Source organism: Drosophila virilis, chromosome 4 (assembly GCF_030788295.1).
Source record: "Drosophila virilis strain 15010-1051.87 chromosome 4, Dvir_AGI_RSII-ME, whole genome shotgun sequence".
Classification (NCBI taxonomy): Eukaryota; Metazoa; Arthropoda; class Insecta; order Diptera; family Drosophilidae; genus Drosophila; species Drosophila virilis.
Genome location: NC_091546.1, coordinates 23,466,218 through 23,491,572, shown reverse-complemented (window position 1 = coordinate 23,491,572; position 25,355 = coordinate 23,466,218). Strand labels below are relative to the sequence as shown.

Below are 25,355 nucleotides of genomic sequence, written 5' to 3'. Positions count from 1 at the left end.
TATTAAAATGTGTGATCAGTTGGCTAGTCGTAAAAAATGTTGGTATTAAGAAGTTTGGAGATCCTGTGAAAAATTATATATTTAAAAGAACGCCCTACGGTTTACACTTGCATAGACGGAGGACTAAGAACTCTAACGATAACTTCTGAAATTTGTACGAAGGTAGGAAATTTTAAAATTAAAACCAAATGAAATAAAGTAAGCATATTATTTCCTAAAAAGTTTCCTTAGAGCTGTCATAGGGATTCTTCCAAAATCATTTCAATACAAAACAGTACAAAAAGTTGTTACTCTGAGTTACTCAGTACTCTTCAGTGTTCATTCAACTGGGTTTCAATTGTTTATTAGAGCTTCACAAGAACTGAACCGCACAGCTGACGTATTAACCTGTCCATGTTTGGAATGAACCCTACTCAATGAATGCTATCGCAATGTACTCGGACAACCCCCACATGGAGCAGTACACAAATGCTCAAAATATTTTGTCGATTTGCCCAACATCATCTGCTATACGCGTGATCAGCGAGTCGCGCGTCGTTAAAACACCGGGAGATAGTACTCATAGGCCCCAGATATATGGGTTCCCCTTTGCTCTGCTCCGAATTGCAGCACGTGATAAGAACGCGCGTTTATATTTTTGGCTATCGTCGCATTTTATTTATAGAACGAGATTAATGTTATAATCGAAATCAGATTCGCGATTCTATATGCATAATTATGTAGTACGTTTTACAGATTTACAGATGAAAATTACAAAACATTTTATAGAGTACAAAAGCTTTATTGTAGGACTTAAACAGTTAGTTTTTAATATATATCTGATTTTTCAAATATTTTAATTTCAAATCTTTTGGGAACCTGATAACCTAGTTACATACTAAATGTATTCTTTATAGCAAGTTGCTAATATAATAGCATCGCGGGCATCGTTTAATGTTAGCATACTTTTGACGCAAGTAAAACAGTTGATATAGCTATCTAGTATTAATTGACATACTGTAAATGTTATAAGCAACTAGATAACTGAAAGAAGAAGGAGTTAAGCCTAATTACACGTGATAATACAGACTCATTTAATATTGACGTTAGAATGTTTCATGTTCAAAAAATAACTAGCACGATGTCAACCAATAATAACAACCGGTTAAGATTCTAAAAAAATTAGATAACAACCAGGAAAGTAAAGAGCATATTTAAACTTTATATATATATAAAGATATACAGATATATATATATATATATTGTTTTGTTTCTTTTATCGATTTATATAGAACTGATTTGTGATCAACGCACAACCCAAATCGTGAGAGAGTCGAACCAACGCGCGAGAAGTCGCCGGTTCGCCGGTTCTCAGCAGCAATTTTCAATTCTACTTTCATTAGCTGTTGCTCGCGTGACTTGACTTTAAAACGACTCTTTTTATCTTTGATTCTATATAGATTAGCACATTTTCAGCTTATTTAAAGCATTGTCGAGCAAATAGCGTGTACACAATGCACAATGCAAATACGACTGCAAACACCGCCCACACCTTGGACAATAACTGCTAATTAGCCTATAACAACAAACTGATGAATATGCAACACCCTTTCACCCGCTGGCCAACCAACAACAGAGTGTTGGGGGCAGAGCCTCAAAAGCCACACCCATATTATAGCCAGTGTCTGGCAGATCAGTCAACTACCGCCAGTGCTTAATCCACATCGTAGTACACCCAAAGCAGTCTCATAGTCTTTTATCTGTTGCTGTTCGTCTGGGTCGAAACGTTACTCGGGCGCGTATAAAAGATTTATCTTATCGAGCTAACAATTTGTTTTCATTTGGCAAAGTTTGTTAAATGGCAAGAGAGGCCCGTATACTTGAATTAATTTAGTGGGTTTTAAAAATTTCACAAATTTTGATTATCGCAACGCTTAGTTATTGACTTTGCTTTGTTCGGGATTCTTGAATCAGTTGTCTGAAGAACTTGACGCGAGTGGGAGCCTAGGAAAAATGTGCAAGGTATAGTCTCTAGATTTTGGGCTGTGATTACGTTAGTAAATAATAAAAAACAACTGATTATATGTTTTATACTATATTTACGTATATTTATTCTCTTTCCCACAGACCGTTGTGCTTGAGGGAAAATACTGGAAACGTCATGCAGCTGTCATCAAAGCCGAATACAGAAAATGGCGCAAAAATTATAAATCAAAAGCAACTGGCTGCTTGACTTATGATTCGGTAAGTCGAAAACCCATCCTCCATTATAGACATAAGACAGGTGAACTGACTCTAAAGTTAAATTATGATTTCTGCAATGATTTAGTAGAGTTCTCCATTTCCTTAAATTGTACCAATATCACCATATACGTGAATATGGCTGTAAAGAGCTGTGGAATACAGAAATCATACATAAATATATATAATAAAATGGAATTTAATTTCTATTCATACCTTGAATAGCGTACTCTTATCTAGTGCGAAAAAACCATAGGCTGTCAGTATGGGCTGTTGACGCAGGTTTTTAAGCAAAAACTTTTCGACCTATTTGAAAGGTGTCGTATAACTTAGTATATAATAAAAGTAAAAAACGAGTGTAATAAACACATACCATTCTGTCCAGACCAGAGCCAGTCCTAGGTATTTTTGCAAGTATTTTGGCTGTTTTGTTGGCCTGCAAAAAGAATATACTAGTTAAATACACTAATAAAATGAGTTAATAATGAAATACTAAAATCTGTTCGACTTAATTCAAAAGTTGAGAATCACATAGAAAGGCGGAGTATACAATAAACCATTTGAAATCAAATGTATTTCCTATTTTGCGCATCAATAATAAAATAACAATTTGAGACGTATTTCAAATAATGAAAATCGCAAAGAAAGGCGCAAATATATTGACTTTTATGAATTAATTTATACAGCTAAAACAGCGATATTAGGTAGGAAGTTATAGTTCGTGATTGTAAGCCTTGGGCATATGAAGCTTATTTTCAAATCGAATTACTCACTTCAACTGTGATGACATTGGAGCGCAATATGAATGTCATCATAGCTAGCCAGGGGACATTCCACAGGCTGGCGGTGAAGCAAAAGATGGCATATTGAAAAAAGCCCACAAGCTTGCCATCCATCACGGTGCTAATCAGAAATAGAGGCCCAGATGGGGCCAAGAACAACACGAGTGGTACAATCGGCAGCATAAAGAGTCCAAAGCATGCAAACAGCTCAACAGCAATCGTGTCCAGTAGGCGATACCTTTGGTAGAGCAAATGTCTACGATTTGTCACAGAGTTACTTTCCGCCAATTGGATGTTATAATTTGCTAGGCCGGCTGCCACAATATGTTGCAAGCATACAAAAAACGCAAGCACCAGGCACATCACCAGAAAGCTATACAGATAGACAAATATATAGACAAGCGCAGCAATTTTGGACAAGTCCGCCCTTGCATAGCCATTTAAATAATTCATCAGACAGATCAGTGCCAGAACCACATAGCATATAAAGTTGCGTCGAAAGATACGTTCGTTAGCTGTATTTGGGCACAAACGATTCAGCTGGAGTAGGTTCTGGACCAATTCTATGTGACGTCGACGTCTTATGTAGAGGCATATATGAACTACCCAGAGTCCTATGCAAAAACAGCGTATATTGATTGTCTCATAGAAGTTGCCCGTCTCGTTGTATACTCCCATATACAGATCTTGCGGCCTCAGATAGGCAAACGCAAAGCAAGCGAGTGCTGCGACCAGTATGGCCAGCATATAAAAAAGCGCATAGCGCTCACTGCTGGGTGTTGACTGTAGCAGACAATCTCTATCATCGAACTGGGCACACATCATGCCCAGCCAATATAGGACACGACGAAAAAGACGTAGGTCGCGACTGCCAGACATACTGGCGTTGACTAACCAGCCAGAACGCAGCAGGCCCAATTAACTAAGTGCGTTAACAAAATATATTTGATTTGAATATTACGTACTTATTGATTGATCACCCTGGGCCGTAATTAGCTATGCCCACAAGTTGCATCAGTTTAAACTTGTTGGCAGGGCTGACAAAAAACTTGTTCGCGAACGGCCGTAGGCTTACAAAACGTACTACATTTTTAAGCCAAAAAATAAATTAAATTAGTGGACACTTTTAAAATGTGAGTGCTTAAAAATAAGAGTGCTCAAATGGGGAATGCCCGACTAGAATGCGGCCTGAACTCAGCGTCGGGCTGCCTTAACAATTCAACCCAGTTTCTTTCGTACACTACACTGTGCGAAATACATACTTCAATAGCTTCAATCATCCGATTGTGTGTAAGCACAAGGATCTATCTTTAACAAAAAGCTTTTCACATATTGCGTGGGAATAGAGTAAAGTATCCAAATAAAATAAAATATAAAAATATAGTATAAAAAGGCGCCGATTTCGACTCTCTATATGCCTTTTCATTATCACCCATTCGAATTGTGTTTAGGGCTTGTAAACATATTTCCTAGTCGTATTTTACCAGATTCTTAGTCAAAAGTAAAGATTTATAAATTAAAACCCTTGGTACACACCTCTTGCCAGACGGCATCTTTTTGGAATATGATCATCATGGCGACTAGCCAAGGTATATTCCACATGATGCATATGAGCAATAACCGAATTACGATATTTATTCCAACCTGATTTATATCCAGTTCAAAGACAGTGGTGACCAATATAAAGGGAGCAGCCGGTGCCGAGAAGAGCGCAAATGCCGTAATAAGCGCCATGACAAGTCCAAAGCCAGAGTTCAGCTGTTCGTGGCAAACGATGAGCATTTGATTACGTTTCCATAAGCCGCAGCGCTCGATCTTAGTTGTTTTTGTGGCGGCCAGCAAGTCGTGATTATAAAGGTGCAAAAGGGCAGCCAAGACTTGCGCCAGGCAGCTATAGAGTATCATGATAAGCCCTATCAGCACGTAGCTATAGGTATAGATGAAACTCAATAGTATACACGGAACTACGGGTATTTCAGAGAACAGAAAAGCGCTGGTGTACGTCACGGCACACAAACCCGACAGACCCGCATAGATGCAAAAGCGTCCTAGAAAACGTTTAGCATAGCAATTGTTCAGATCCTTGCGATTGCGATAGAGCAGCAGTGAGAGGAGCTCCAATAAATGGCGACGTTTCACAAAGATGCCGAGATAGACGAGTGCCATAACTATGCAGCCAAGGCCGTAATTGATCAACAAATACGCATTACCGACGCGTGAATATAGGGGCAGCATAAAGCTATCCGGTGTTAACAAAACATGCGCAAATGCCATCCATGTGACTATTTGGGCCAACGAAAAACCGATCACGGCCAAGGTCTGGTCCATTTGGCTCTCATAGGTCTGATGGGTCCGAGCATCGTGTGTTATACAAAGTAAACCGATACACTTCAGGCTGATCAAATAGATGCGCAACTCCGTTCCGGAAAACATGACTGAAAAGTTGCAACTGACATCAGGAAGCACACCAGCTCAAAGCGTGCAAATCAATCAATAATTAGTTGGTTAAAGGGGTTGTGGTCGTACTATATAACAATCAAATTTAACACGAGCTACCAATCAAATCAATTGATGTTTACATTTCGTGACTATCTTACGTTACAATTGACTGCACCCAAGGGACTGGGGGCTTTAAGCCTACCCCAGGACACCCCAATGCGCCATCCATGTGTTCGCTAAATCAATTCAATTTAATTCATAAAAGTCAGTCGATACTTGCAAAACACTTTTTATTATATTACCAGGCGCATCAATAAGAATTCAAATAGGATTTATTCCACCTAATCAGAAATGGACGTAATTATGCATTCCAATTTGACTATATCGCCAAATCCCAATCAGAATTATATGACTGAAGCAAGAATCGGAATTATTTTTGAACGACCAAAAGCTGGTTGATATACCTTCTTATTTAATTTTGCAGTTGATGCGATTTGAAAATATACAAATCGAATAGGTGAAATTCTGCCTTAAAATTCGATTGCAATATTACAATTGGCTTTATTTCTTTATTATGATTGTGTGTAAGCTAATTTATTTGGAATGTATCAAATTGACTGCCATTTGTAATTATTTCTTGTGGAAATTGTTAATTATTTCTTTGTGGAAATAATTTCTTAAATTTTCACTGCACATACCTGTACATGGACTGTGTCGCTCATCAAAGCCGTCGCGGAGCTCATAAATGTGGGTGAGAGCCATATAGCGGTCGAAATAATACGCTTCAACACATTTTTGTCGGACTTGCTAACCATCATGATATAAAGTATACTGGTCGCGTCCAGTGAGGAAAACAGCAGACAGAGCCAAATGCTGAAGCCATAGACCAGACTGATCTCATCGGTGCACAAGTAGAGCAGACGATCGTGCAGATCTAGGCAGGCGCGCAGGCGCAGGATATCGCTGCAGTTTCGCTTGGACCGTTGCAACTGTTGGACCAGAGCCTTCAGCTGGGCCTGATTGCTGCGCAACAAATGTCGTACGACATGTATGAGGCACACATAGATGCCCTGTATGAAGCTGCTGATGAGGGCACGCAAGGGGAAGCCCAGCGTGCTAAAGGTGAACCAGCCCGATATATTGACAAACCAATCTGTCACACAGAATTTCAAAAAGTTGCCAAAGTAGATGACATTGAAAATCACAAGAAAAACTAGCAGCCGTTTAGGCAGCACCAGATGCACAGTCAACAAATATTTTCTCTTATAAAACTCAAGTTGTCGCACAATTCGCATCTGTAGATCCTGCAGCCATATAAGCCAGGCATTCTGCAGGAACTGTATAAGTAGGGCCGAGAAGAGCACAAAACGCTCGTAATGATTGCCCGTTGCGGTCATTTCGCTCTTGAAGCAAAAGGTCCAAAAGGTGACCAATAATACCATACAGCCGACCAAATAGATTTGCATGGCCAAGTGCACCACATAACAGATGAGACTGCGACGCAGCCGAAAGCGATCCTTACTGCTGATATATTGTATGCAGAAGATGCCTATATATCGGCAAATACGGTAGTACGGATATAGCTCGCTTTGCTCATACTTTATCATGGCTAAAGCTCAACAAACACTCAACAGAAACTGATTGAAAATTTATAATTTCAAGGTGTATTTATGTCATTTCTCGGCAACCATTAACCTAATTGTGTTTTCTTACGGCTCCGGTTTGCTTTACGGCAGTTTGCTTACAGCTTTTACGGTTCAGCAGTTCTTCAAAAATAGAAATCATTAGTTGAACTAAAGTGAAATATTTAAATCGAAAATATTTTCATTGTCACTCAGTAATTTTGGGTACAATTTCAATTCGTTTCAATGATTCCTTGCATTTGAATTTCACTTGCATTAAAATAGTCTGTTTAATTTTGGTTTCTTTACATTTGTATGAACAATCAGATACGTCAACTAATTTATTATTTTAATAAAAATTACTTAATTCTTTGAATTTCCCCCTTTCCCGTTCGAAATTTCATTTTGTTTTCTTAAAAAATGACTAAATCATTTGAAATGCAGTTTGGATCAATTTAGCTACATATATGCAAATATTGACATTTTCTTTTGATTTTCCCACAACTTTCAAAAATATCGCCGAACCTAAGCAAAAATCAGCTAATGTAATCCTATTTATAATCAAGCAGACAACTTCTTTACGTAAAATCGATAAGTCGGAAAGGGAAGGATTTTCTGTTTACGTTTTTGTTTGTATTACTGCCTTTCCTATAAACTAAATAACTCACCTGCTTGGCCACGTTGTTAATCATCAAGGGCATGACCATATATAAGAAAAGGGGTGTCAACCAACTAAGCACCATCAGCACTTCCTTATATGAGAAGCGATCCTCGAACGTGGCTATATAGCATATGAATGTGGCATCCAGCACAAAATAGAGAAAGGGAAATATTAAAGCACCGCCGAAGACTTGCAGAATCTCCTCGTGGCACAGCAGCAGTAGCTCATCGTGAATGCACAAGCTGTTGGTCAACTCCTCCAGCGTAATTAGAGCTCCCAAACGCAACTGATCGGCCTGAGCCTGGAGCAGGCTCATCACGACATAAACTAGAGCTGTGTAGCACGTGATGACATAGTTCATGAGCACGAGGTGCATGCACAGGCAGATCAGGCTGGGCAACTGCTTCAGCTGGCTGCTTGCATGCCAGGTGTCGATCGTATAAATCAGGAAATTCCATGAATACAGCAGACTGATGCCCAACCAGATGCGATAAAGCCAGCGAGGGCAACTCAAGCTCGTGGTGTTCACTTGCAAGCGCCCAGCCAAATCTGATAGTCGATTCAACAGAGTCTGTTGCACGTGCTGCTGCATGCGCAGCCAAATGTGCAGCAGCAGCTCAGTTGTGGGTGATGCAAATACAACAATTTGGTAAAAGACTTTGCCCGCTCTTGACTCTATGCCCACGTAATCCACGCGTGTGGCTAATAACGGCTCTATGAGTGCGGCAAATATAAGGCACAATGTCAACAGCTGTGCATTGCGTGAGCCGCAGGTTGCATGCACCACGTAGCGTTGCAAGCAGTTCGAGTAATCGATATTGGTCAGACCCAAAAAGCGCTGGTAGTGCAAAAAGGCAAGCAGCCTTTGGTCTTGCATTTTTATTTATTTTTTCTCTTTGGTCGAAATAATTTCGGTGTGTTGTGGCACACGTTGCCTGGCGTACTGACTTAGGCACAAGGTACTTAGAGCTAAGCATCTGATAAAATTGATGAAAATATCTAGTACCCTGATGCACGATAAAAGTGTGCTTAACAAATTTAATTAATTTAATGCGTGCGACTTGTGGGCGGAAGTGCCATCTGCTATTTTTATAAAAAACCTCAAAAGCTATTTATGCATGTCTACACATTTATGTAGAATACCATAAAAATATTTTAAATAGGACTAAAATTTGGGTTTTCGAATACAATTGGTTCACAGTGGCATCAAAAGGGCTAAAATTTATATTAAATAGGTTAAGATGTAGCGTCGTAAAGTATTGCGTTATTTAGTCAAAGCATTAAAAGAAACAGGCTTAAATTTTACTAAAACCTAGTAGACACCTGTCTAAATATTTATGCCCACTTTCGACGTGCTCTACTCAGCTACTAGGAGATTTCTTTAGACAGGTCTTCAAGGGTTTGTTCTTTTTGTAATATGTTCACATATCATAAATCGGACAGTCCTCTTAAAATTAATTTCATTTTGATAGAAGTTGGGTGAAAGGCAATCCTCGCCACTAAATAAACAAGTTATCATTCGATAATTATCGATTTTTAAATGATTTGTAGAGTTATGGACAGATAAATAAATAATAAAAAAAATACATAAAAAAATTAAATTTATTCATGGAGACGTTAATATATAGCTATAAAGACTTGATTATCAAAGCTGAATATAAGTAACTGATTTTGCAGTTAACGTTTCCAAATATATTCTGTAATACTCACCTCGACAGACAAATTGTTAATTGTTAACGGCATGTACATATATAGAACGTTAACTGACATCCAAGAAACTATAGCTACAACTTCCCCATAGGAGAAACGGTTCTCCAGAGTGGCCAGATAGGTGACAAATATGGAATTCTGACCAAGATATAGGAAACTGAACAGCATTGGGGCGCCAAAAACCTTAACGAGCTCCTCGTGACACAGCAATAATAATTGATCGTAAAGGCACAAACTGTTGCCCAACTGCTTCAGACTTGGTCGAGACTCTGTCAGGATCAGCTGTGCCGAATGTGCTTGCAACAGACTCGAGACAACATCCACCAACGATGTGTAGCAAGTAATGACAAAAAAGATGCGCACGAAGTTCACAAAGAAGCACATATAATAGTATATTTGCTCGATTTGTGGACAAAGTTTCCAATATATCACTGCAAATATGCTTATGTGCACAGCATTAAAGGCGCAGCTGCTAAGCCAAAATCGATAAAGCCAACGGGGGCGTGGCAATGCCTGCGTGTCCAACTGTAGACGCTGGGCCAGTTGGGACAATTTCTGTAGAAGCAACTGTTGTGTTTGCTGCCGCATGCGCAGATAAAAGTTGAGTAATATCTGAATAATTGGTGCCATCAAAAGATGTAGAAAGTAAAAAGCTTTCACCGGCTTAGAAATCATCTCCACGTTATCAACACAATGTCCACTTAGAGTTCCATACAGGGAAAGGCCGACAATGGCCAGTGCCAGCAGTTGGCTTGTGTAGGAACACCAATTGGCTTGGACTATATAGTTTTTAGAGTCCTGCGAGTAGGCAATATCGTTAAGTCCCAAATAACGTTGATGGTCTATGAATATTAAAAGTTTTGGCTGCGTCGCTTCTGGAAACATTTTCTTTTGTTGAAAATAAACACTTGCGTTTTGGTAAACGTTGTCGGGTTAACTGAATGCAACAAAATTGTGTACCCCCCATTTGATGAGTCTAGTAAAAATGTGAAATCTATCAACAGATCTTTAATTTCAATTAGTGGAAATTATAATGAATGGCAAATGTTGTGCGCTTGACTGGAATATTATCGGACTATTAGTGGGAATACTCTTGATCAGGTGTATTATGTAGGTTTAAAACAAAATCTATATAAATGTATATTCGGATAACAATCGTCAGGGATTTTTTTTTTTTATTGCTAAACGCAATGCATATGTCAAATCAGATATATCTTATATATCTAAAAGGACTTAACAATATTAATAAAAGAAATACACGAGGCTTAGTATGCAAAACTTAAAGTTTAAGTAATCAACAAAGTTGAGCTTTGGTATAAAAATGAATGCTACAAATAATTCATAATCGATATCTTATCAGCATTAATGTAAACATCCTCTAGCTGGAAATAATAGTTTAAAAAATGAATTGGTGTTAAGTGGGCTTATTACCCTTCTGCTGAAAGTCGGCACACACTGACTAAACTTTGTCTAGTTTGCTCATGAAGCCCAATTGATCACAACTGAAATAATAAAAAAAAACTCACCTGCTTGGCCAGGTTGTTGAATATCAGTGGCATTCCCAGAAATAAACTAAATGGTATCAGCCAACTGAGCACAAATAGCACTTCCGTAAAGGAAAATCGCTCCGTCAATGTGGAAACATAACAAATAAAGGTAGCATCCATTAGATAATATAGAAGACAAATTATGACAGCGCCACCGAAAACTTTTATAATCCCCTCATCGCACAGCAACAGCAGCTCATCATGTGTTCTCAAACTGTTGGCCAGCTCCTCAAGAGATATCTGTGAACCGATTAGCAACTGATTCGCCTGCGCTTCCAGCAAGACCAAAACCAAGTGTACTAGGGACGTGTAGAGGGTGATAATATAGTTGATGCGCAAGAGAAGAGAATAGTAGTTCACGAAAAAGAATAAAAATGTCCTCTGGCTTTTTGAATTCAAATATAATTGAGCAAATATCAAATTAATGAAATAGAAAGCGCATATGCCCAACCAAAAGCGGTAAAGCCTACGAAGTACAGCCAGCTCTAAAGTGTTCACTTTTAGGCGGCAGGCTAGCTGCGTCAACATCTGCAGTAGCACACGTTGTGATTCTTGCTGTGAACGTAGCCAGATGTATATTAATAACTGAGCTAACTGGATGGCCAGGATAATTATGTCGTAAATCCAGTTTCCTGTCTTTGAGTGCATTTCTAAGTGGGCCTTGCCCTGTGCATCGATGAGAGGTGTAATGCAAACCAGCACCATTAGAAACTGAATGCCATAAGAGCACCAATTGCCATTGAGCACATAGCAATTCAAAACGGTAGAGTAATCGATATCGGTTAGCCCCAAATAACGCTGGTAATGTATAAGGGTAAAAAGCTTATGTCCGCGTGGTGTCGCCCACATTCTCTTCAAGAAACTAGACTTGCTTATGACCAAGACTCCCACAAATAACTAAATTTAAAAATTATGGGTTCGCCTAAAGAAAATCCATCTATATAAATTTTAATTAATTAAATTTGTACACAACTGTGGCATTTTAATCAATTGAATGCCAAAACAAACTGTTGCGAGTTGTGGGCAATGTTCGACACGAATGTACCCTTACCATGCCAAGTATCCAACAAATTTTGAACGTTAGTCAAGCAATATTGCTTTACTGAAGAACCAGATTGAGGTCCCGATGGGGATGACATTTTTTAAAAGTAGAATTTTAGAAGCTAGTATGTTTGAAATTTTCAGGAACTTAGACTCCAAACCATCTCAGTACACATATTTAAAGTAATATTAATAAAAAAAGAAAAAAAAACTAGTTTGTTGATTCGATGGATATAATTTTGTGATCACAGAAAATGTTTAAATTCAACAATATTTAAGTTGTTCGTGTCACTCACCTGTCTGGCCAGGTTGTTGATTATCAGCGGCATACTTAGATAAAAACCAAGTGGCAGAAGCCAGCTAAATATGAATATTACTTCCGAAACTGAGAATCGCTCTACCAATGCGGCTACATAACAAATGCATGTAGCATCCAGTACACTGTATAGAATTATGAATACTAAAGTTCCGCCAAAAAGTTGAACTATCTGCTCGCAGCATAGCAACTGCAGCTCATCGTGAATGTACAAGCTGTTCGCCAATTTCACCAGGGAAATCCGAGAGCCATCTTCGATGGCATTCAATTGCTCTGTTTGCGCCTCGAACAGGACCATTGCCACATAAACTAAGCATGTGTAGCACGTTATGATAAAATTGACGCGCACAAAATGCAGGTAAAGGGCCACGACAGACAATCTAAAGCTTAGTTGCAGATTTATGGTCCAGTAAAAATTATAAAAAAATACTATATTGCCGGCATAGAAAATAGTGATGCCAATCCATAAGCGAAAAAGCCAACGAGGCAACGATAGCTCCAATGTATTCACGTTTAATTGTCCGGCTAAGTGAGTAAACGACTGCAGCAGAATCCGTTGCGATTCTTGCTGAGAACGAAGCCAGATATAAATCACTATTTCAACAATCGGCAGGCTCACGATAAGAATACGATGGAAATTATTTCCAGTGCTTGATTGCATATCCAAATAAAAGATGGATTTCTCACCCACAGTACCGAGCAGAGTGAACATAAAAATAATTAGCATCAAGAACTGGGAACTAAGGGACCAGAAATTGCACCTGATTTCATAGCAATTGAAAATGTTAGAGTAGTCGATGTCGGTTAGTCCCATATACCGTTGGTAGTGTATAAAACTAAAAAGTTTTCCTTGTTGCACTTTTACAAACATTCTGCTTACAAATTACACCAGCGTTTGGTTAAAAGTCGTATTTAAAACTGAATGCGCTTTGGGTTAACTCATGCAAACATTAAATCACTTGGTTGATCTAAATGTATTTAAATTAATTAGCTAATTTTGTGGAATTTATCTTTCACATTAGCCTTTTGCATTGCAAAGAATAATTAAACGAGCAGAAGTGCTTTACGCGTTTGTTCCCGACTCAGAGATACCCTACGAATTTATCAGTAAGATAAAACCGTTCTACTTCTAATATAGATGAATAGTTGTCTTAACTTTCAAGTCTCTATTACTCATAGTTATAGACAGGCTTTAAGTAGCTCAAACCCTCGTATGACTAATGGTAAATTAATGGATACGTTTCTCTTCCTTCAATTAAAAAGACAAAACACATTTTCAAATTAACCCAACAACTCGGGCCTAGTTGGGCGAAAACAAGCAATAGTACTCACCTGTCTGGCCAGGTTATTAACGACCAAAGGCATACATAGATACCAAAATATTGGTATCATCCAGCTGAGCACGTAGAGGACTTCTACAACTGAAGAGTGATCCTCCACTGTGGCTAAATAGCATATACATACTGCTTCCAAGAAGGAATACAGAGAAATAAATACAAAAGCGCCACCAAAAACCAGAACTATCTTTTCATGGCACAGCAACAAGAGCTCATCATGAATGCCCAAATTTCTGGTCAGCTTCTCCAGATTCATGTGGGTCTCGGCACGCAGCTGATATGCCTGTGCCTGCAGCAAAACCATCATAAGATAAACTAGGGATGTATAGTAGACTGTGATATAGTTGATTCGGACGAGATGCACATAAAAGCTGAGAGGTAAGAGTATGCACTGGACGTCCTTTGCATAACAAAAAAAATAACCAAGTGTCAGATTGCAGGTATATAAAACACAGAAAACCATCCAAAAGCGGCAAAGCCAACGAGGTAGGGTTAGCTCTAAGGTGTCGACTTTTAGACGCCTCGCTAGCTGAGTCAACATCTGCAGTAGCACTTGATGCGATTCTTGGTGTGTACGCAGCCAAATATATACGAATAACTGACTGATCGGCATAGCAATCACATATATGTGATGGAACTCGCTGCCTGTCTCGGATTGCAGGTTCACATATCTGCTGGCCAGCACATGGAGGAGCGACGCCATAAATATAAGCTGCGTGAGCAACTGAATGCTATATGACCAAAAATTTCCATTAAGCACATAGGCATGCAGAGTGGTAGAGTAATCGATATCGGTCAGTCCCATATAACGTTGGTAGTGTATAAACGCGAAAAGCTTTCGCTGTTGTGGTCTAATGTGCATTCTCTGTGCAAACAACACTTGCGTTAGGTTAAAAGCCGTCTGTATAACTAACTGCCATGATGGAATATTGGATTCGCTCAAGAAAATGAGTTTGATTATCAATTAGAAATATATACACTTTAATTAATTAGTATTGTGAAATGCGAAAAAGTGGAGAAAGCTCAACTAAAACCTACTATTTTGCAATGAGAAGCCCAACAAATATATTTTTGGTAGTTCCGTTTACGGTTTGAGCCAATGACAAGAAATTCCGTCTTTTTTTTTAAATTGCATTTAATTTACAAAATATAAAATTGTTTTCCTTTTAACTTTGTTTCAGCAAAATTAGTTACTTTTGTATGTTCGCAGTACTGCAAAAAGTGTTGCAATTACATTTGATGTTTAAATTATTAAATTTTGAGCAAGGCATGCAGCAGGTCTTATTGACTACAGTAAACGCTCACAAGATGAATTTGCACATAACATTGTTATCCTGGGCATTTTCTACCTACGCATCGTACTCACGCGAGTTTTTGGTATTGCTCATCGGTTATTTTTTTATTTTAATCCCTATAGGAAATATGATAAAAATGCGATGCGTGTTAAAGAATAAACAAAGACAAACATAAATGCAAATTTTAATAGTACATAGTTTGGAGTAAACGCATTTGTCCGAATAATAACTATTGAAAGTTGTTAAATAATAACTTTTTTTGAATATCTCCTGTGTATACGAACTTATTTTCGACTATACTCATACGGATCATGGCATATTGGGCACTGGAATCAAACCAGCACAGAATTAAATTGTGACACACAGAAAAAAGGCAGGTGAACGATCAGAAATTGATTAAGATAAGCAACAAAATTAGTGAGCGAGATAAACGCGAGATAACTCACAAATAAGCACACTGCCAGCAGGCTGAAGCATTATTTGAAGAGAACAGATTTTGGTATTAGGTGTGCCCTGTCTAAAAGCTGAATCTCTCAAGATTACGCTCCCATTCTGCCCACGTATTTGTTGTCAAAGTAAAATGAATTTGAAGATGAAAACAGCAGCAGTTGGTTGTGGATAAATGAAAAAATTGCACGCAAGATTAGTAGTTATTTATATTATTTGCAGCTTTTGATCATAAAGTATCTAAAGCCCATTTTAAAGCCCCAATTAAGCCCGACTTTAATTGTGAGGATCACAGAGCCTCCACAGTTTAATGTAAACACAAAATGCCATATCCAATTACCCAGTTTTCCCTTCGGTGTGTGAAATTTTCAATGTTTTGCCACCGTTTCTCCCTAAATCCCATTTGAGGGGAAACCTAATTCGCAAAACGGTTAATTCTGGAGAAAATGTAGCTTCTTATTTCGGAAAGTGCGTTGTTTGTCAATCAATCTGTCAGTCATTCAGTCAGGCCAAACTGTTAAATTAGTGTGTTTTCCAAAATGGGGTATTTCCTAAACAATCACTCTAGTAAATAGTAGTTAATTTTAATCAAAATAAAGAGACAATTAATCAGATTTGGCAATCTGTTTGTTATCAAGCTAAAAACTGTTTCGCTTACCTCATCAGCCAAATCGTTGATAAGCATGGGCATGCTCAAATAAATGGCGACTGGTATCAACCATCTGAGGATCAGTAGCATTTCCGTATAGGAGAATCCGTCCATGGGCAGAGCCAAATAGCAATCCTCAATGGCATCGAGCGTTGCATATAGATAGGGCAGGACCAAAGCACCGCCAAAGGCACTCACCATCTCGTTCTGGCACAAGAGCAGCAGCTTATCGTTCAGATGCAAATTGTAGGCTATGCCCGGCAGAGATATGCGTTTGGCAAGCAGATAGTGCTGCAATTGCGCTGCCTGTGCCCGAAACAGATGCTTCATCACGTGCACCAGGGAACAGTAGCAGGTGAATATGAAATTCGCACACACGAGACGCACAAAGAAGCCCAGCAGAAATATCAAATGGTCCAGCTGTGAATTCAAATCGACTATCACAAACACAACAATGTCCACGGCATAGTAGACGCACGTGAAGACCCAAAAGAAATAAAACCAGCGGGCACGCAGCTTCTCCATGTAAGAGACTCGTAGAGCCGCAGCCACACGGCTCAAGCCCTGCAGCAGCTGCAACTGGGATTGCTGATGCAAACGCATCCAGGCATTGGCAAACAGTTGGGTGAACGATGCAGACAGTATAACCAGATGATCGAAGGTATCGCCCGATCTCGAATCGGTGTCCTGGTAGTTGAGGGACCATTTCAAGAACGTGTCCACAATGCAATAGATTAAAATACCCTGCACCGCCAGGTGTATGAAATTCGCGCCACAGCTCCCCCCCAACACGTAACAATTCAGGTGTTTCGAATAGGCCAGATTGCCGAGGCCCAAGTAACGCTGATAATGCAAAAACTTTAAAATACGCATATTCTCGATGAATCTCGCACAATTTTTGTTCAATTTCACTTTGCAAACTGAATGAAAGTTTCATAGTTATTTGTTAAAACCCCATTTTAATTAGTTTATGAGCTTCGAAGTGAATTGCAACAGCTGCATCTGTTAAGTGAAGAGCTTAATAACAGTATTTAACTAAATGACACAGTCCGCCATGGCATCAGTTAAGAATTCCAGCTAATCCATTTGAGTGTAAATTTCTCTTTGAAACTCTCTCATCAGATAACACTATACAACGGCATTTCGTGTCCAAAATAATGGATAAGTTCAAATTAAAAAAAGATACAGTCAAATTTGTAATTAAATACTGTGAAAATTCCTGAGAGCAAAAAGCTCTTCGTTTAACATTTTTCATATTATTTATAGTAGAAAACAGTAGAAAACGATACGAATAGCAATTAATGTAATTTACAGTTGAACGGAATAAATTTTCAAGCTCTTTATAAAATATATTAATTTTATATATATATTTTAGTAGATGGGGACTGAGTCTTTAAGTTAATCGATTTCATGAAAATTTGGGTAAAGATAATTTGATTAGGATTACAAATTTAAAACGTTTACCAACACTAAATGATTTCTGATATATTTTTTAACTTAACTTACAGAAAAGTGAATTGGACTTTTTGGAATGGTCACCGCTGAACGATAGAAACTTAATGCCAGACGACTGGACAACGGATACATTGTTCTCGGCAATAAATGGACCATTTCCCTTTCCAGATTCAAGAGAGATCGGTAAGTGTCATTTTAAAAAAAAAAGATTAAAAAACTTGTGCAATAAAATGTAGCTATTTATTTTTGTACTACCCAAAGCACGCGGTGCAGGCATTGCGGACTTTATACAGCCAAGTCTGGGCCCGCTGCAGCCGAATTTAGATGATATCGACATTACCTTCTCAGGTAGATTTTCTAAATATTAATCTTGAAGTATATGTTTATGCTAAAGAGTTTTGATTAATATAGATTTGCTGACCACCACCGGCTCGCGCCTGCCACCCGTGCCCGAGGAGGGCACCGATGCGGAGATGCTCAAGAACGACGACTATTGCCTGCAGGCAATTGTTGGTGCTCCGCACACGCTCTACAGCAGCGACAATATGATGGAAGTGGTGGCCAGCAGCAGTGGCGGCAATGCTCAAGTGGACGCCAACATGCTGGAGCTGAACACGCCCATCAGCAACATGCCCTATGGCGACATCGAGCAACAGTTTGTGGCGGCACGGCAACAGGCAGTCAGCGATTCACAACAGCAACAACAACAGCAGCAACAACAGCAGCAGCAGCAGCAACAGCAACAACAGTTGCTGGGCGAGAGCCAATCGCCACGTTTGCATACAGTAAAACATTTTGGGGCCATCAGCAGCAATGACAGCAGCAATCGCTGTTCCGCCAGCGAGAGTTTCTCGAGCAAGAGCGTCATCAACGGACGCATTGCCAAGAATACGCAGCGTTTAATTCGACGCGAGCCGCACAACTACGACAAGGCGCAACCGACGCTGCATCAGACGACCATCTATCAGCAGATGCTGGCCGAGCAGCAGAAGAATCAGCAGCAGCATCTCAGCGCGGGCGCTGTCTTGCAGGCCTTTCAGACACCCCAACAGCAACAGCAACAGCAGCAGCAACAACAACAACAGCAGCAATTGCAGCAGCAACAACAGCAGCCGCGTTTGCACTTTCCCACGCAGCAGCAGCAGCAACAGCAACAAAATTCTTACAATACCCAAAGTTTTTTGAGCAACTATTCGGACAGCTATCAGCAACAGCAGCAACAGTTGCCGTCACAGCAGCAGCAGCAACAGCAACAGCAGCAACTTAGCGTCAAGGTGGAGCCGCACCAGGCGGATGTGTTGTCGTTGCTTAGCGATGGGCCCTACAACTCCATCAGCTACAAGCCCTATCCGCAATTCAAGAAATCCGCATCCACAGGCACCTTTTTGAATGTGCCGCGCGTCCCGCAACAGCAGCAACAACAGCCGCAGCAACAACAAAGCTATTTGCAACAAGAACAACAGCAGCCGCAGCTGCAGCTGCAACAATCGCTGCCCTTGGGCCTAGGTCTAAGCACACAGCAGCTCATGCAGCTGACACGCCAGCAACAGGCAGCCAATACACAGCAACAGCAACAACAGCAGCAGCAACATATGCAGCTGCAACAGCAAACGGTAGCTAGTCTGCTGCTACCTCAACAACAACAACAACAGCAACAACAACAACAGCAGCAGCAGCAGCAACCTGCTGTCAGCGTAGCCTCCTGGGCGACGCCCAACAGCAGCATCTTGCCCAAGGAAATGCATCGCTCCAACAGCCTCCCCCTAAACGTGTCGCTGCCGAAGCTCATCCATCACGAACAGCAGCAGCAACAGCAGCAACAATTCGCAGTGCCCAAGTACCATGCCAAGGGGAAGTCCCGCGTGCGCAGCAATTCCATGCACCAGCAGCACACAGTTGTTGCCGCCGGCGGCGGCTCGCCCGTCAACAATGGACACGGCAACAGCAGCAGCAACCTGCTTGTCACCCAACAAATGCAACAGGCAACCAGCGATCCCATGCTCAACAGCACGCTCGCCCAGCTGCTAACGTCGAGTAAGTTGACCATATTCATATACATATATTTCTGATGTATGTAAGACTTATTCAAAAACGCATGACACTGCTAACAAGAGAGAAAACGACTTTCTCAGGCACACAGAAGATTAAACACCCTTCCAGAGCTATGGCTTATGTTTTTGCTGATATGTGCCTGACTGTTCCCAGGCTCATAATTGCTTAGTTTGGGGAAGATATGTTGAAGCGCACCACATTTTTCGATACATCAATTTATTATACGACTGGGTTTTATCTCTTATACAACAGTAAAACGAAAATTCTCCACAGTTTGGTCAAGTTATTTAGATAAAGAAATAAGTGTTTAATAATAGAACTTAATGCTCTACCGATCATTGCTATATGGATGCTTTATGATATAGTAATCCGATCCGGCCGGTTGCGACATAATCACTGCCTGCAACAAATGAACGGGCATATGCAAAGTTTCATATCGATCATTCATTTGATCAAGAATATATATACTTTTACCTTCTATCCACATTCCATGGCAAAATTATAATGCTCTTAACAAAGCTTTAAATAAAGCTCACAGAAATTATCCAGGCAAAATTTATTAATTATTACTTTTCCCATTTTGGCATATCAGATCAGATAATATATGTATTAATTTTCCTCTTCTGCACTTCAGATACACGCCTGCAGGCAGCCGTGGCCAACAAAACACAGCAGTCAAATTCTTCCGCCAATGCCATAGCCAGCGGCAGCAGCAACAACCATCAGCAGCAGCAGCAGCAGCAATCGCTGTACGTCAGCAATGCATCAACGTCGCCGCTGTCGGTGCCCGTGCCGACGCACCAGCATTCACCAAAGAAGTCCGCCTCGTTGCCAGTTGCGATTTCTGCACCGGCGCTACACAGTCCGCCTGGAGCGAAGATGCTCGGCTTTGGGCAGGGCAACAATCCCAATTTGGGCAGCAGTCTGAGCTTGTCGCCGGACTCGCCGTTCCACGACTCACAGGACTCGCCGCTGCCGTTGTCGCCGACGACCAGCCTCAAGTATCTGCCACGGGATACACAGCGTCGCGCCGGCCACATCCATGCGGAACAGAAGCGACGCTATAATATTAAGAACGGCTTTGATACCCTGCACGCGCTCATACCCCAGCTGCAGCAGAATCCCAATGCGAAGCTAAGCAAAGCGGCGATGCTCCAGAAGGGCGCCGATCACATCAAACAGCTGCGCCAGGAGCGCAATGTACTCAAGGACAAGATCGAGGCGTTGCGAATGGAGCGCGATGCTTTAAACAACTCCCTCATGTAGGTCACAATATATATATAGATATCATGATTCAATTGCTCATCTATTCTTATTCTATTTCTTTCTGCAGGCACCTGCACTCGGTGCTGCCTGCGAACGGTGCACCCGTTACAAGGCAGGGCACGGAGCATGTGCGTCAGCTATATGAGGTCTATGTACGCTACAATACGATGAACGATTGGAAGTTTTGGATTGTAAGCTTCCCCTACAAATTCTGATAATACTAACAGTAAAATACATTTTTCACGAAATATGTGACACTTATATGGAAACAACTCGGCCATATAAGTATTTCTATTCCTGATAAATATCAAAAACCGTGTCAGTATAGGCCGTTCGCTTGTCTGTTTCCTACTTTGCTGTATCATATAACTATCATAGCTAATATGGAAAACGTGTTTGATTTGTCCGTTTACTTACTTTAAAACCTATCAAAAATGCATTAGTTTGTCGTTTTATAAAAAACTCACGATAGATCGCATCGCAGATCGCGCATTTGTAATTTTCGGCACTTTGAAGATAACAGTTGTTCTTTTTATATTCATGTATAAATTGATTTTCTCCACAGCTGGGTCTCATTCTGGAGCCCTTATTGGCCTCTTACACGTCGACCGTTTCCAGCGCCAGTTTGGATGAACTGCGTCGCACCGCCTTTCTCTGGGTGGATCAGCACTGTTCGCTTATAGATCTGCGACCTGGTAAGTGCGCCTGATCATGCTCCCACAGGAACTTACTAATTTCGCTCTCCCTTTTCTCTCTTCAGCTGTTACGAACAAATTAAAGTACCTATCGATGCACACGGACATTGTCTCGGAGCCGCCCAGCACGCTGCAGGAGGAAGTGGCTAAGGCTCTGCAGAACACCAGTGGGCAGCATCCGAATCTGCATGGCTCCTAACCGTTGTTGCTGCTCGTGATATGAATTTAAACCAATTGCTACACTAAATCCAATGTCAATGCAAACCGTTCGCCCTGCTGGCAGCTACACATTGTACAAATTGCCCCGCGCGGGGGCAGAAAATGCCACAACAGCCACCAGCAGACGCCGCTGCAACTGCAACTGCAGCTGGCGCAAAGCTAAGCAGCATATAGTGCCTATAATTCTATGACTTAAGTGTAAAATAAACGTAACGATTTTACAATTTTTTCAAAAAATAACATGTTTTGCCCTTGGTGTGAAGATACCTTTTCCATACTGATTAGATGCACCAAGTCCTTTGAAAATCCGCAAGGATTTGATCGGCTTATGGCTGATTTTCCAACTAGGACATTATTTACAAAATCGATCTTATCTTGGCCATTTCAAGGACTTTACCGAACTCCTTGGGCGGGCAGTTAGTCCACATCTTCGTAATTCTAAATTCAAAAGAAACCTGGCGAAAGTCCTTTAAACAGCCAAGATATTGAGACTTTTTCTGTACAAAGAATAAGGATTCTGACAAGTCTTATGCCAAATAACACTTATGAACCAAGACTATCGACTGGCAAAAGGACATCGAAATCGTCCTTCAGATTTCCTGGATAAAGCTTATTTTCTGAAAAGGACATTCTATTTATAGCCTTAGTTCGGCCAAATCCTTAAGGATATCAAAAGGATACACTTTTTTGAGTTCGTTAGGAGCAGGACTATCAATTGGCATTAAAGGATTTTCAGGATTCTACAAAAAAAATTTTGTTAATTTCTGTAAGGGGGTTAGTCAGAAAATCGAAAATTTCCATAAAAACTTTGCCATTTGAAGGACGATCTGGATGTCCTTTGGACAGTAGATAGTCCTAGTCCTACCATTTACGAATATGCAACCAGAAGGACGATAGTCCTTCAAACAGCTGAGAAAACAGGACTTTTTTAACAAAATTTTTGCACATAAAATAGGCTATAGCTTGGCTATATCCTTACGTATCCTGACGAGTCCTGTCCCAAATAGATTGTATGGACCATGGCTACAATGTGGCCAAAGGGCATCCAGATCGTCCTTGTAGTTTCGGAGATATTAAGGATTTTGTGTATTATGCCCATTTCCTTAGGCGCCGCGACTGAAAAAATGATCAAGTCCAGGATTCTTAGATGACCCCCCAATATTTTAATGCAGATCGATGCGGCTGGTCCTCACGATCCTAACGCACCATGTCCTTTGAAAATCCGCAAGGATATGGCCGAGTTATACGCATTTAAAAATCGGCATTTCATTTGGTCGGCCAAAAATATCATTGCATACCCGAAAGGGTCGCCGCTTGGCGGTCGTCGGCTGTCGAGATTTCTTAAATTCTGCTGAAATACCAGGCGAACAAAAGTGCCCAGCAAGCAGACGAAAATTTATGAGAAAATTTTTTATTGCATACCCGTAAGGGGCAAAAATGTTAGGCTGCTGCTGATTTGCAAAATTCTTAACAGTCGACTGTTACTGCTAACAGTTTAATGCTAATAACAACGCCCCTGGAGGGTATGCAACAATATTTTTGGCCGACCAAATGAAATGCCGATTTTTAAATGCGTATAACTCGGCCATATCCTTGCGGATTTTCAAAGGACATGGTGCGTTAGGATCGTGAGGACCAGCCGCATCGATTTGCATCAAAATATTGGGGGGTCATCTAAGAATCCTGGACTTGATCATTTTTTCAGTCGCGGCGCCTAAGGAAATGGGCATAATACACAAAATCCTTAATATCTCCGAAACTACAAGGACGATCTGGATGCCCTTTGGCCACATTGTAGCCATGGTCCATACAATCTATTTGGGACAGGACTCGTCAGGATACGTAAGGATATAGCCGAGCTATAGCCTATTTTATGTGCAAAAATTTTGTTAAAAAAGTCCTGTTTTCTCAGCTGTTTGAAGGACTATCGTCCTTCTGGTTGCATATTCGTAAATGGTAGGACAAGGACTATCTACTGTCCAAAGGACATCCAGATCGTCCTTCAAATGGCAAAGTTTTTATGGAAATTTTCGATTTTCTGACTAACCCCCTTACAGAAATTAAGAACATTTTTTTTGTAGAATCCTGAAAATCCTTGAATGCCAATTGATAGTCCTGCTCCCAACGAACTCAAAAAAGTGTATCCTTTTGATATCCTTAAGGATTTGGCCGAGCTAAGGCCATAAATAGAATGTCCTTTTCAGAAAAATAGCTTTAACTAGGAAACCGGAAGAACGAGTTTTTTAATTTATTATTTTTGTTAATATTTATAGTTTTTCAATTAATTTTAATTTCTTTTTATTTTTATTAAAATGATACAAATATGAGTAGAAATTATCTGTGTTTCTTATTTAAACCAAAAATGCCGTTTAAAAAGGCCGATCATGGAAAGAATAACCTTCTTGGATTTTTGGAAATCCTGAGACGCGAAGTCCTTGACTTATGCAATCTGAAATGATAAAAGTACATTTGAATAAAACAAACCAATGAAAAGATAATTTTTTAAGGTCATGGCTTATGAGGGTCTTAAGAGGCAGCCGCAATGTCCTACATTATTAACATATAAAAACTATTTATTTAAGAATTTTGGACTTGTCAAATTTTCCGTGTTAACTGAAATTATAGTTTTGGGTTGTACATGTCATTTAAATTTCGGACCCGATAAAATTAACATGCATTTTATATTCAATATCCTTAAGTGGATTTGGCTCATATAATTAAACATTTAATATGTTACATTTTATAAAAGCTTCAAATGCAACTGCTTTAGGCCAATTGACAACTAGGTTCAAGTTAAGTGAGGCGAACTCAAAGCAGACTAAACAAACAGCGCCCAGAAAATTTAGCAAGCAATATTATACGAAACGAAAATATGAAGCGCATACATATATGAGTCATCAGTGTAACTCTTCTTTTGTTTTGGTGCCTTTATAGTACATTTGAATCAATACATGCTTGTATTCAAGACAAAGGCAGTTCATATTTGTCGTTTATGTGCGCCTGGTAGTAAGAGATGTCATCCTACATTTACTTGAATGTGTGGCTGTGCTGATGCCTTTTTCATGTTAAGTTAATTTTAAATATGTAAAGTCTCACATTAAATAATTAACTTTTAAACATATTCATGAAAAAGCATCTATCTATCAATACATAAATTAAAATGCAATCATGTACTATATTATCAATTAATTAAATTTTCATTATTCACGTAATCGGCGTTTATTCTAAATATTGAATGTTTGAAATACATTTAAAGCTAAAACGTCTGGTCCTAGAAAGTTTCAAAGGTATATTTCAGGGTCGATCATTATTTTTTTTTATCTTTTGTTAATTTGATAAATGCATTTTATTTCACTTTTTTTAAGTAAACAAGAACTTATAATGCACAAAAAACTAATTCCAAATCGGTCACAAAAGACATAAAAATAAAATAAAAAATAAACTCGGTATAACTAAATCAATAATGTCAGGCAGGCACGCCACGTATTTAAGTAAACATACGGTGCCATCTCTTATTACCAGGCGCACATAAGCAACAGCGTGCTTGAGTTAATCTTCAAATTCCTTTTCTTCGACTAAGAATGCGTGGGCACACAGCAAGT

The 25,355-nt window shown here is 39.8% G+C and overlaps 2 protein-coding genes across 6 annotated transcripts in view; one reads left to right on the top strand and one right to left on the bottom strand.

Annotated features, from left to right (window-relative positions):
• Mondo (MLX interacting protein mondo) overlaps positions 1–21,987 on the top strand; it is a 30,648-nt gene extending 8,661 nt beyond the window's left edge. For 3 of the 5 annotated variants that reach the window (XM_070209397.1, XM_032437898.2, XM_032437897.2), the window contains exons 5-12: positions 2,107–2,223; positions 17,575–17,704; positions 17,783–17,869; positions 17,933–19,555; positions 20,208–20,835; positions 20,907–21,030; positions 21,405–21,534; positions 21,600–21,987. In XM_070209397.1, the coding sequence (XP_070065498.1) occupies positions 2,107–2,223; positions 17,575–17,704; positions 17,783–17,869; positions 17,933–19,555; positions 20,208–20,835; positions 20,907–21,030; positions 21,405–21,534; positions 21,600–21,733 (2,973 nt within the window). In that variant the 3' untranslated portion in view covers positions 21,734–21,987. Of the gene's footprint in view, positions 1–1,977; positions 2,002–2,106; positions 2,224–17,574; positions 17,705–17,757; positions 17,870–17,932; positions 19,556–20,207; positions 20,836–20,906; positions 21,031–21,404; positions 21,535–21,599 lie in introns of those variants that run through there. The other 2 variants (XM_032437899.2, XM_032437900.2) reach the window with 2 other exon arrangements.
• Positions 2,223–3,881, bottom strand: Gr39a (Gustatory receptor 39a). The gene is made up of 4 exons (XM_032437901.2): positions 2,994–3,881; positions 2,594–2,656; positions 2,437–2,526; positions 2,223–2,372 (listed from the first exon to the last, which is right to left on the bottom strand). The coding sequence occupies exons 1-4, from the start codon at positions 3,879–3,881 to the stop codon at positions 2,286–2,288; spliced, it is 1,128 nt and encodes a 375-aa protein (XP_032293792.1). The 3' UTR covers positions 2,223–2,285.
• Positions 21,988–25,355: the final 3,368 nt, after the last annotated feature.